Below are 13,543 nucleotides of genomic sequence, written 5' to 3'. Positions count from 1 at the left end.
CACACACACACACCCACACCTCTGGCAGCAAGTGGGTGCAGCGGGTACATGGGCTCTCTCTCCCCATGGCATGCTCTTTTGTTGTGGCCACACAAGGGCAGCCTTTGTGTGCCATCAGAGTGTGGCCAAGTACGAGCGTGTCTAAGAGAGAGTATGTGCATATTTGTTTCCAAGTGTCTGTTTATGCATGAGTTTTTGTGTATTTGTGTGTGTGTGTGTGTTTGTGTGTGTGTGTGTGTGTGTGTGTGTGTCCTGGTATTTGTGCCTTGTTTGAGCTGTTCTCCCACTGTCCTGGCTTTCATCCCACCGTGGGGCAGGACAGTGCAGATAGAGGACAGGGATAAAAAGTGAGCCTCCTTTCTCTCTTCACACTGTTGCATTGTTGCTGGAGCAGGCAGGCTGGTGTTGAGATGGGCATGTAGGGAATAGTGGCTATGGAAAGTGGAGGGAGGCTAGGGTCCTGGTGGTGCTGACGGTGGTACCAGAGATATTCCCATCAGCTAATGTTTCTCTTTTCAGTCTGCCTGCTGAGCTTATGTTTAATGCATTGTCTTAATCTTGCAATATGGCAGAACGGCTCTTCCTGTGCACATCCAGCACCATATAGGCTCAAATCCTGCATTATGTCCCCAAAAAATAAATAACACTCTGGTTTCCCGTTTGAAGTTGGCTGAATGCCCTTTAGGGATGTTCACTTGTCTTTGAGAGAACCCTGGACTGAGAGCCTGGTAAAAGAACATGAAGAGGGGATTTTCAGTCTACTTTGTCATTGTTGTTGGAGTGAACAGGCTGGCACTGGGCTGAGCACGAAGACGAGAAGGAGGAGGCGGAGGAAAACGTTTTAGTGGTCGCAGAGGGGTCCCTGGTTTTGTGTTTCCGATGCAGGGCGATCGCAGCCAGAATGCTGATGATGTGCACGTGGAAGTACATAGACCTAAGAAAGAAAGGAGGAAAAACCAAGGGTAACTTTTCTACCTTGAACATTAGGGAAATGTGACATGAGAAAATAAAGCAGGCCACAAAATAACATGTTAAAAACTAAACTATTTGTTGAACTATATTAGAAAAAAAGAAAAAAACCTTAATAAATATCAGAAGTCAGTAGAAAGGGATTAGAAAGGGTTACATAGATTAGTACTGGGGTTGCAGTGATTAGTCGATTTGTAGATCAACAGAAAATGAATCTGCAACTATTTTGTTAATCTATTAAAAGGCTCTTGGTCAGACAAAACAAGACACTTCGGCCTTAAGAGTAAGTCGGTATGACATAGAGTATGACAACTTCAGTTTGTTGAGAGGGCTTTCAGGAATACTTCCTCAGACTAAACACAAATTTGTGTGTACACCATGTACACACAGCCAAAATGTCCCTCTCCTAACCACATCTCACTGCTTTTCTCCTCTCACACAAAGGTTTGTTCAAACTTCAAAATGGATGCAGACATCTGGGCATGCGCTTACATATAGTCAGTATGCAGTATACAATCTATACATACAATCAGGGTCGTGCGTACACAGACGCATTCTTCCCATGCATTAGAGAATAAGATAGCGACCGCCAAGTAGCAAGAAGAGGAGCTCCTTTGTTTATTGCATTTAGCTGAGCAACAAGAAAAAGCCAGAGAAAATGGTGTGTGCAACCATTTGACGAGAATAGGTCGGTGTACAGTTGGCCATGGTGAAACTTAACGATAAAACCATAAAAATCCGAAACAATTTATCATCTGAAATAGTGAGTTGGTATTTTTGGGCTAAATGAAAGTGATAAAAAGGAGTGTTCTACGACAGGAAAAACTTCACAGATGCACCAAGCTACCAGAAACTGTCTGCTGAACCAGCCTGAACTCAACTCTAAGTAGACATATCTTTGCAAATGCACTCAGTCTCAAATTAAAACTGTTAAATCATATACAGAAAAAACATTCACAACACAGTATGCACTTTTTTTATTTTTAAAATAGAGAAGATACTTTGCGATCCAGCATAAATTGGGTTTAAGAGGATAAAATAATTTAAGCCTTGGTAGGACATACCTGTAATAAACCAAAGTGGGCTCTACTGCAAGAAGTAGAAAAGGCATCACAGTGTAGCAGATGGCCAGCTGAGTGGCTGCCCAAGTTAAGATGTCGTAACTCAGCTTCAAGCCTCTGGAGCCCAGGAAGTAGTGGCGAATAGATTTCCTTATCTGGTGAGGAGAGAAAGATATACAGAGAGGGATAAATAATTGCTTTATTTCACACTAGTGAAAAAAATGGATGTACTTAAGATATTCTGCTGCTGTAATCTTAACAAAAAATCTTTTTTCAGTTTTTCTCAGATTGCATTAATTTAAACTTCTAGAGCTACAGTGTTTCTGTATGTTATATTTTGCTGTGGTATAACATCTACTATCAGGAGCCAGACCAAAGTTTTGGAATAAAAACTTAATTCAAGTCCTTCTCATACAGGTACAAGTCTTTTCTGACAAATACACATTTCTAGAATCAATTTTTTAAAGTTACAATAAGAAATTAAGTTAAATGTTATATGTTTTTTGTAAACTGGGAATCTGATAAAGCTATCAAAATTGCAAAATTACTACTTGACAAAATAATAACTGTTGATTTTCTTTTCAGTTGTACGCTGGATTATTAATTGGAATTTGCAGCGGAGGTAAGGTACTCACTGCTCGTGCTGCCATGGTGATGGGGATGGCTGTGATGAAGGTAAAATAATACCCTGGATAAACACCATGCCACAGGGCAGACAGGATGAAAGTCAACGCCAACCGGTGCTTGGGGGCTCGGTCATAACACACACTGAGGAGATGAGAGGAATCAAACATATGAGTGTATGTGAAATGAAAAGCCAAGGAAATGTTTTCTGACTGTATGCAGGAGTACTGAAGTTCATAATTGCAGCACTTACGTTTTGAGCCAAATTCCTGTTCTGATATTCCAGTTGTCTATGAATGTCTTGAAGCTGGTTGCAGTCTGAAAAAAATTGTCATCTATCAATGAAAAACAATATTCACATAACAGTAACTGTGTGCTACAATCCATAAGTCAATGATGGATTTTGACCCAAATGAATTTGCATGAATTCTAACACAGTGCCAGGACTGTATGGTCTTTTTTTCTTTTTTTAAGTCATGTGAAACACTGACGGTACCTCAATCCCCAAGATGTTGAGGTTACAGATGAGATCCCATGATGGCTGTCCATTTTCATCCATCCCCAAGAAACCAAAACCTGCAGCGTTGTTCACAGCATCGGCTGGAAAAAGAAAATCGTGACTTACATGGCAGTAAAAACTATGTCCTCTTCATGTTAGCAGTTGACAGTATGATTGGCCAACCACAGCACTCCAACTAAACACACATGCTTTGCTCACCTAGCGTCCAGGCAAAGTAGAATTTGGGCCTCGCTGCTTGTATGGAGAAGAAAGCGTAGTTGAGCCTGTTGAGGAAGGGGGCGTGGCTGACAAAGTAGGGGTCCACATTGTGCGTTACTGGCAAGGACCGAGTCACAATGAGGAAGAACAGCATACAGCCACAGCAGACCAGCAGCTTTTGACAGACAGCAGGCTGCAGAGAAAATTGATAACTTCTGAGCAGTGCCCTTCTATAGTCCAAGGTTGTGCTGTGTCATTGAATACAATGAGAAGAGGGAGCAGCAAACAGATATTCATGAACTTACCAAAGGTGACGGGTCCGGTGTCTTATCATAGCCATTCTGCCCAGTACACGTCCCAGAGCGCTGCCTGAGCCTCTGGCTAATGTGTCTGCCCTCTATGAAGTCTATGTAGTCCTTATAATCACTGCACGGTCCCACCAAGACACTCAGGAAGTTCAGATTGTAACTCAGGTATTCAATGAGAGAAGGCCTCACACTGCAGAAAGAACAATAGAGGAAATCACTGACAACAAAACAGAGAACCCTTTTACTTCCAGTATGAAAACACTGATCACTTCAGGTGAAATGCAACTGTGGTACTGTGGTATTTTTGTTTAAGTTAGTTGGAAATGAGAAAAATGCATGCCATATTTTTTAAAATAAAAATTAACAATTAAAAAGGCTGTAAAATTGTATTGTTGTTTGGCAGATGAAAAGCATACAAAAAAGTTAACATTCTCTGAATGACAAAAGTCTTTTCACACAGAGGCAATCTACATGTTAGAAATTAGGTTTTGATTTGGTTCTTTTGGCCCTCTGATTATAGCAGTTAGGCAGCCTTTAGGGGAAACAGTGTTCAGTATTGAGAACTGGTTCTGACCAAAAATACTGAAAAATCAGGAAGTCATGAAGAAATCTGCTTTTCAACAAGTTTATTGATTTCTCAAAGCAACGTTTTGACCTGCTGAGCTTCTGTTTACAATTGCTGGTTATGCACGCATTAAACCCTGTATATCATGTTTACAGTATAACCAGAATTGTTAAGTAAAATCAGAATCAGTATCAATAAAATACAGTTGATACCCAAACCTATAGGGAGCAGAGGAATCTTAAAATAAGGTGTCGAAAATAAGTTTATAACACAAGAACAACATTATGGTTATGATCATTTATTGATATATTTTCCATTTTGTTTTAAAATTGCATGCATGGCACATGATGAATGTGGTTTTATAGATTAACATGCATACAAATGTAGTATACTCCATGCAAAAAGATGCCTCTTCTCTACGTTCCCAGCATGCTTTTTACATGAATAAGCTATTCACCATGATTGCATCTCCTTGTCATTGTTCCTCGTGGCTAAAGGAAAGGAAAGTGTTATTTTTTCTTTTAATATGGTGTTAATTCAGATGCAGCCTTCTGTGTACACATACTTTGACAGGAACACCGGTGCACTGAACACTGGTGCCAGATACATATTAACCCTACAGTGTAAACTATATGCACCTCAAAGGTCGTATGTCTATCCCCTGATGTTTCACACAGCAACATATGAAATGCCCTCAGTATGTTTTTCCACTATAAAAACTTACTTTATCGCCAGAAGCTTCTGCTCCGGAGTCAGCTGTTCAGATTTCTTACACATACCTGAAAGACAAGGGATGAAGTCATCAGTACGCCTGTTTGGAAACTTTCATTTTGCCACTTTTCATCACTCTCTTGAAATTTTCTTATTTCTTTTCTTCCATTATAGAATTATTGAATTTCACTCTAGGTCTTTTTCATGGAAGCACAGGTGTTGCTAATGAAATCCATGATGGCTTTATTCCACAGCGCCATGATTTTGTGCACAATGACTCACTGTCACCCTGTCGGGGGCTGAGTGGGACATTTGAGTTGAAGTTAGCCATCGTTAATGTTCTTAGCAACATCAGAGCTTTTCCTTTTACCCCAGGTCAACCAATTGGCAGTTAAAAAAGCTTCTTAGTTAAATGTTGTGAGAGCTTGTTGCGACCACTGTTAAAGGCTTGCCAACATACAGTATGTGTGCATTTGAGTGTGTAAGTGTGTGTGTGTCTGTGAGCATCCTCTCCTCTATCTTACCGTCATGGAGCTGGAAAGCCAGTGTGGTGATCTTCTGAGTTACTATCATCAGAGGCCTGAGCAGAAAAGGCAGATAAATTATTTAATTCAACTGTAAAAGTTTGGAGAAAAACACAGATTTCAACTGCTGAGCTGACTTGGTGGATTGTGAGGTGAGAAAATAAATATATGAAGTTAAGATTAAACATACATATGCAGCCTCATGTATTTGGGCAGTTGTGACAGTTTGTAGTAGAGCTACCATGTTTTTAAATGTTTTAAAAATCAAAAATAGAGACCATGACACATCAGCAAGCAGCATGTCTGTCTGAAAAAGAGCACTTTTTAGTCATTTACTATACGACCGACCTGAAACAAAGCGCGCCCTAAGCAACTGTCTACTGCGCCTCTGTGAGGCTACAGAATTTATTTCCCCTTGTGAATCACTTCATTCTCTTCTAGCAGTGTCATGCCAGGTCACTTATTACTCCAATGCAATTCATTCAAACACACAAATGTTCACTTAATCACTTTTGAAACCAGGACAACCAAATCTTCATCTTGAAAAACTCATGTGTTATAGAGAAAATCATGTCCTAAAGTACAAAAGTAAGACGATTTCTATACTAATACTGTGGGTTTTTTCACACTTATTTGCAATGCAATAAATATTAAAATTACACTGTTATCAAGAGCAAGACACAGTAGATTACATTGCATTACCATGTAAACTGTGAGGGCAGTTTAAACAGTAGAATAAGTGAACATACAATAAGTGTACAATAACTCATGTTTGTGCAATGTTTCTGTGAAGTTACAGTTTAAAGTTTGGTTTAATTTGTTTCAGTAGGTTAGTCATTTGTGGATACCAAAAAGTGCTGGAAGTGAGATAACAGTGGAGGGCATTAAGGTCCTGTACAGTAAGTTTGAACAGACTAGTTTCACACCCCCTCTCCTAGTTTCATTCACAGATAGAGACCTCTCTGTCCCAAGAATGTGAGTGTGTGTGCACAAAGGCACACAAGCACACATTTAACTACATCTCTCCCTCTCTCTCTCCCTCTCGCTCTCTCTCTCGCGCTCTCTCTCTCTCTCTCTCTCTCTCTGTGTCTCGCATACACACAGGAACCAGTGTCGGAGGGGGCTGCATTGTGTGCACAGCATGGAAAACTGAGGCAGAGAGGGGCTGGCCGTGCGGCTGGCAGTGCTAGCTCAATGAGAGTTGGCAGTTGGCTTTAGAGAAACATTTTCAGGGTGCCAGCCAGTATGTGCGACACTGCTCCACTGTAGCCCACAGACTCTGTTTTTCCATGTAGTGTTGGCACAGTACATGAGATTTTGACCCAGTTCAATTTCTGTTCTGCTACCTTGCACAAATTCAGAAAAGATCAGCTTATGGAAATGCTCACAGACAAACAAGAGAATAACACACAGACTGTAGAGACAAGCTCTAGATTTACTATGTTTGACATCTTCCTACAGGGAAAGCAATACAAGATACCACGGTGATAACCAGAACACCACTTAAGTAGAAAACCAGATAATCCCCAACAAAAAGGCCTGCTGTTATACAAGAAAAAGTGAATTGCAAATCCTGTGTTTGACCGGATCATTTCATTAAATCCTGGGTAAGTAGTGGCATCCAGGACCTTGCCTTCAGTGGTTTGCCTCCTACTGAACAGACAGGACTTTCTCTCTTAAGTCAGGGAGCTTCTTTTACTCTACTGCCTCAATCACTTGTGGAGTACCCCAAGGCTCCATTGTAGGGGTCATTTTACTTGTTTTGTATATTCTCCCTTTAGGCTCCATCTTCCGCAAGCAAAACATCTCTTTACTTCCCTCAAAGCACAGCTAGACACAAATGGCTTTTTTCCTACTGATATGAATTTGGAGATTTCTCACCAAAATCTACTGTGAAAACTGTACACACAGCATAAACATGTTACCTTAACATTAGCATCAGCATGCCCAGCATGAGGAATAACATTTTGTGTCTTCCTTATAACTGTTCACTTCTCATTAAAGTCTGGTGCAACCAACATAAACTTTCACTGGCTCATATTCATATCCATGTTTTCTGCTTGTTTGTTGTCAAAAAGTCTTACTCACTCGAACACAGCCCCGATTTCATGTGCAACTTTGAGCTAAACCTTCAGATAATACTACTATTGCTCATTCTGAATGAAAAAAAGTACAAATAACAAATGCAGCCCAAATAAATTCCCAATTATTCTTACGAAAGTAACCAAATCATATAAACTATGTAAACAATATAATGTCAACAGTTACAATCTCCTTCCACTGCTACACTGATAACACAAATATCTCCTCCATTGAATCCAGGGGATTATATCACTATCACATCCATCCTTAATTGCCTCCAGAATGTAAAATGCTGGATGGCAAAATAACTGTCTTCAGCTGAATGATAACAAGACAGAAGTGATTGCTTTTGGTTCCCCGAATGCCACAGGAAGCGTAGCTAGCACACTTCAGGCCACTGACATCAAACCTTCGTGCCCATACTAGAAATCTTTGACTTGGCAGTGAAATTTGACAAACTCTGTGGTGAAAGGTTGCCATCTTCAGCTGAGGATCATGGCTAAACTTAAGTCCATCCATCCTTGAAGACTGTTACCACCACATTAATCTTATCAAGGCTGTATTATTGCAACTCACTGCACCTGGGTACTGTATTGAGCAGTCCTTTTTGTCTCGCCTGCAGCTGGTGCAGAATGCAGTAGCGAGACTCCTACCTGGTACCAGAAAAGACACCAGTACCAGCATTCCTGTGCTGGCTATCTGTCAAAAACAGAATCAATTTCAAGATCCTTTTTTTTTTTTTTTTTTTTTTAAAAAAGCCATACATGGTTTCTGCCTTTAATTAAAATGTTTACAGCACTTTAGTCAACTCCGGCTGGTTTAAACATTCAATATAAATCAACTTGATTTGATGTGATTTGATTTAGAGCAATTAGTTACACATACACATTACACCACCTCTGTGACTCACAGCCATTTATCTGTCTACTCTGGAAGCCTGAAGAAGCTGGATTTCGATTCAGTATATGACCCTTCCAAAGGCTGACTCACAGGCCTGGCTGATCATCACCAAAGTCATGTGGAGTGCGAGCGAGGCTGCCAGCAAATTCATCCACATGAGAACGGGGAAAAGAAATTGCTGAATACAGGAGCCAGCAAAGTCAGCTGTCACCTTTAAAAGCACAAATACACAGAAATGCTAGTATCCACTTTATCTGATGTGATAATTTCTAGTAAAAACACAGGTACCACCTCAGCCATTATTCTGACAAAGCATGTGTATTGGCAGCTCCATGTTTAGTCAGTTTTTATGAATCATGGGAGGCCCTGCTCTTTATATGAGGTGCTCCACAATGAGATAAGCAGTATGTTAACAAAATTACAACCCTCCTTATCAAAGCAACTCCATCCCATCAATGTGGCAGTAGTAGTGCCATCTTCTGTAATAGAAAATCCCCTCCCAGTTTCCTATGTTCATTTTTTAGCACTTCTTTATGATCCCTGTAGAGTCCAATAGGAAATGTAATACTTTATTGTAGAGAAATCCTCCAGAGAGCAAATGGTCCTCTCTTTTAGAGGCAGGCTTGTTTCTAACACAACAATGTTACAGTTGCCAGGAGGCAGTGAGTACCTTTACTCTACCTTGCCGGACAATGTCAACTGTTAACAATTCACACTGCTGCTTTTTTTTTTTTTTTTAATCTGTGGGGTTGTATTTACACAAGGCCGTGGCACTGATGACTGTGTAATCAGGTACCACACAATTTGGAAACGTTAACTGATAACATAAGAACTGCTCTAAGACTGGAGTGATTAATATGCTGTCACCAAGAAGGTGTGGCAAAGAAGGAGGAAAAGAGATGAGGCAACTGAGTGATTTGAAGTTTTTCCTTACCCAGAGAAGTCAGTGGACAGTATGCCATAGTTAAAGATGAAGACTCGGCTCACTTGGCACACTGTCAGATAGCCCATAGCTGTCACCATGGAATATCTGTATGTGGAGGAATTAACAAAACAAAATCAGACAAGGGGAATTGAGATGGTGATACATAGATTACCTGTAAATGCTACCTAGTAGGGCTGCCACCTCTTGGTCACTTGTTTATGTCTTGGTAGGTTCAGAAATGTCTTCAGTTACAGTTTTTTATGTGAACATAGCTGTTTAGTCATAAGACATTACTGGAAATGAGAGTGAGTAAATTTGTTTTGTATTGTGCACATTAGCAGGATTTGCCAATTAGCAGTATTTTCCTGTGCAATACAAAGGAACTTAGGTTTGTGTCTTTGCCTTTTTCACAAGTTCCTACAGAATGACTGGACTCATGTTATCAGTTTTCTTTAGAAATGTATTTATCATAATTTCACTTTAATTACTGTATTTTTTACATTTGCTGTGGCTGCAATCTTTGGTAGTGTGTGCTCTTGCAAATTGGAAATCAGTCAGAATGACTTTAAAAAATATCTAAGTTTCAACATGCAGTTCAATTAGACCAGCCATCTGTCTTAAAGGAATGTAAAGATGTGATTACTGTAGCCTGGCTTACGAGAGGAGCTGCTACTGGAGACCATAAAAGTGTATGAACTGACTTAATCTTAGATAAAACTACAACTTAACATAGAATAACTTCAACTGAGACATAAAAAGGCATCCATGAGTTTGAGAACTAGCCCTTAAGGACACCAACGTCACTCAAACAGATCATGTTAGGAATAATCGTTTCAACACCACGCAAGACTTCGATACCAAATAATTGCCCCATCTATTGTCCAAATAAAAAAGGACAGGTGAGATAACAACTCTTACACATATTTATAGTCTATTATACATCTCACATTGTGTACAAAATAATGACATCAAGAACTGCAATCTAAAATATATTAATATATATATATATATATATATATATATATACACAGTGGGTCAGAGAAATGTTTTGACACCAGGATATTTTGACACAACAAATTCTTAGATGTCAGAAGTACTGACACTGGAACATAGCAGACTGATTACTCATTTCGTAGGTAAGCACTGCAGTGTGCTGAGATTGGCTTGATACATTCAGAGTTCCTGTGATAAAGAAGCGTGTTATGCATGTTTAACTCGGAACAAAGTTTACACTGTGATTTCCTTCCATGTGTACAGAACAATACTGGTTTTTATCTTCCTCTCCCTTTAAACATGAATACCAGACAAACCTAGCCAAACCTCATGTTGCTCTATTAATAAAAATAAAAAATAAACTACCATGATACACTTGAGCCAAGTTGTTTACATACAAGCCAACAAGCACATATAACATCTATGCTCAGAAAGCTACAAAAAATACTATAAACATTAGAGAAAAAGACACAAACCTATGCACACAGTCCAACTGTCTTGATGTAACAGACGGGTCCAGCTGGCGTGTCAGGCTGCTTTTCATTGGATGTGTTTTGCGTTTGTTTAATGCCTTCAACAACAGTATTTTGGCTCAGGCCACATTTTAACAGGAGAATAATTAGGCGGGTGGATTGCTCTGAAGTCCTTGTTGGAATGTGTGGGAGGGAGTGAATGAATGAAAAAGTTCAAGGGGGTGGGCAACAAAAAAAGGTTGTTTTTTTTTTTTAAAAGATCTAAATGTCAAAAAACTGCATTAGCAACTAACTAAATGATCAATATTATTGCCATTATCTAGACTAAGCCATCTGCCCACTCCAGCATATGCACACCTGTGACGTACATAGTTTCTGGGCTGATCTTGTCTGACAAGTTTTACCTGGAGTCATTAGTGACTAGCTTTGCACCACTATCTTGGAAATGAGATGCTGCTATGTTAGCAGGTCTGTCATTCACCTGTCACTGTGATGACAGACAGATTGGTCATTCTGGTCTAGACACAAACATGTCCCAACTTATTGATTATTGTGTACCAAAGGATTTTTTGTCTATAACCAACCACACAAGTAAATGGCTACAAATAACAGAACTACATTTTTAAGATTGTTCAAACTTTCCCTTACAAGATGCGGCAAAAAAAGGTATTGAATGATTGCACAGAACATTAAATAAAATATTTGATATGTTCACATATCACAAATTCCAACACATTTCAGTGCTGCAATATTTTATAATCCAACATTTTGTCACCAAAACATTGCCATATCCCAGACTTTTATATTGATCTCCCTTTGTATGAAGGCAAAGACTTACCTGTGTACATTATTGATGTCGGTGTTGACAATGATCAGGTAGCTTGCAACCACCACTGTCAGGATATGAACTGAGTACCTGTAGAAAAGGACAAACCCACACTATGAGAAAATGTGTATCATCACTATTATTTGAATAATACAGTGTTCTTTATTTAAGATTGAAGTGCGACATTATGTTGTATGTCTGTGATATGATAGTGCGTGCCAGTAGAACCTTAACACGTTTCCCCTGAGACATGTTACTCGTGGATCAAATGCGACCACATGTCTCCTGCGTGCTCTTATTGTCTACAGCCTCATTGTCTTCCTATAATTATATGCCTGCAGCACTGGACTTTGCACACATCAGCCCTGTTTATTTATTTGTCAGGAAGGTAGACAATTGGTAGCTGAGATCTGCTCATTGGTCATCTTCTACAGAGACTTAACTGTCACATATTTTACACTTAACACATGTTGGTGATCTAGGCAAGGCACTGGCTCAGTGTATATGAATGAGTGTAACATCATATGAGAGAATATGAATGGAGTACTGCATGGGACAGGTGCCCTACCATCCAAAGCAGAAGATGAGAAAGGCAATGCCAAGGAGAGTGGCCACAGCGTGTCTGACCAGGGGATTGGCATGGCTCGGACTGAGGTAGAGACGAAACCAGAAGGCAGCAGCCAGGGCAAACAACTGGCATGCCAAAAAGTTCACCTGTGTGAGAGAGACAGTGATCAGGATGGGAGTTTAGAGCTGCTCATAACAGTCAACACACCACGTGCTCCTTGTTAAATTACAGGCACATACTGTGTGTGACTGCATGGTAAGGTCATAATAAGTGCTCCCCTCTTGTTTCATCAACTTCAGTGGTATCATATTAATTCTGTAAAGATGTTTAGCTCTGCTGCTATATTTATGAACTGTCAAATGATTGGCTATAAATCTTAAGTAGCCTAATTTTGAAACATTTTGGAGAGAAAAAAAACATCAAAAGTCTCCAATCTATACAATTGTGAACTATGAACTATTGAGAGGACAATATATCTTGGAAAAATGCTCTTTAATTCCACAGAAATATCCCCGTTAGTTTGCGATTTATGGGCAGATGATCCTACCTGATCAAGAGGAAAGCCCAAGTATTCGCTGACTGGCAGCAGCCACTTGGAACCAGTGGTTTTAAACGCAGTGTCCGCCTGCTCGCCCATCCTGCGTAGTTACTCCGTTGCGACGCCTCGGTGTTGCCGGTTGCCTCTTCCCTTCTTCTTTAACTAACAACTTACTATTTTCTCTTACTGAATTACATTGTTTGTCCGAAAGGCTCCGTGACAAGTCGAACCAGTCCACTGTTTGATAGACAGGGCATGGCACTCCCAGCTCTCTCCTCCGCTCCTCCTCTGTCTCAGTACCAGTCAAGTCTGACTGAGACAGAAAGAAAATAAATAGTCTTTCCGGTTATTGCTTCAAAAATAAAAGCCCGGTTGACGAACGTGCAGTTTAAGGTTTTATAGCAGTTAACTGGAAACAGAAAGCAAGATGTCTGTTGGGAGAAAGCTGTTATGCAGCCTTGTTTACCCCACAGTGATTTTGCAGATCTGCAACTATAGAAGGAGACGTTTTATTTATTTTTTTTTTAACTCTCACATAATTATTGATTGTGTGTACTCCTATTTAAAACAAGAGTGCCCTGTGCTTGAGTGCGTAATGTCTATTACAACTAACTATTGTATTGCAATATTCAAAGGGGTTGGGGTTAGGGTTAGAGCCATAAAATAAAAAATAACATAAAAAATAGGCTACATATGAAAGCTACTTGACATTAGTTCCGGTGTTATCTTTCAAGCTTGACGCAACATAAATTTTCAAG

At 39.8% G+C, this 13,543-nt stretch overlaps 1 protein-coding gene across 1 annotated transcript; it reads right to left on the bottom strand.

Annotated features, from left to right (window-relative positions):
• mboat1 (membrane bound O-acyltransferase domain containing 1) lies at positions 1-13,009 on the bottom strand. The gene is made up of 13 exons (XM_022753360.1): positions 12,795-13,009; positions 12,248-12,393; positions 11,692-11,769; positions 9,397-9,492; positions 5,481-5,536; positions 4,970-5,024; positions 3,678-3,870; positions 3,373-3,565; positions 3,151-3,254; positions 2,908-2,972; positions 2,666-2,798; positions 2,034-2,185; positions 1-934 (listed from the first exon to the last, which is right to left on the bottom strand). The coding sequence occupies exons 1-13, from the start codon at positions 12,882-12,884 to the stop codon at positions 754-756; spliced, it is 1,542 nt and encodes a 513-aa protein (XP_022609081.1). The 5' UTR covers positions 12,885-13,009; the 3' UTR covers positions 1-753.
• Between the last annotated feature and the right edge of the window lie 534 nt (positions 13,010-13,543).

The sequence above is a fragment of the Seriola dumerili genome, unplaced genomic scaffold, assembly GCF_002260705.1.
Source record: "Seriola dumerili isolate Sdu_G_001 unplaced genomic scaffold, Sdu_1.0 BDQW01000191.1, whole genome shotgun sequence".
Lineage (NCBI taxonomy): Eukaryota > Metazoa > Chordata > Actinopteri > Carangiformes > Carangidae > Seriola > Seriola dumerili.
This window is presented reverse-complemented; position numbering and strand designations above follow the sequence as displayed.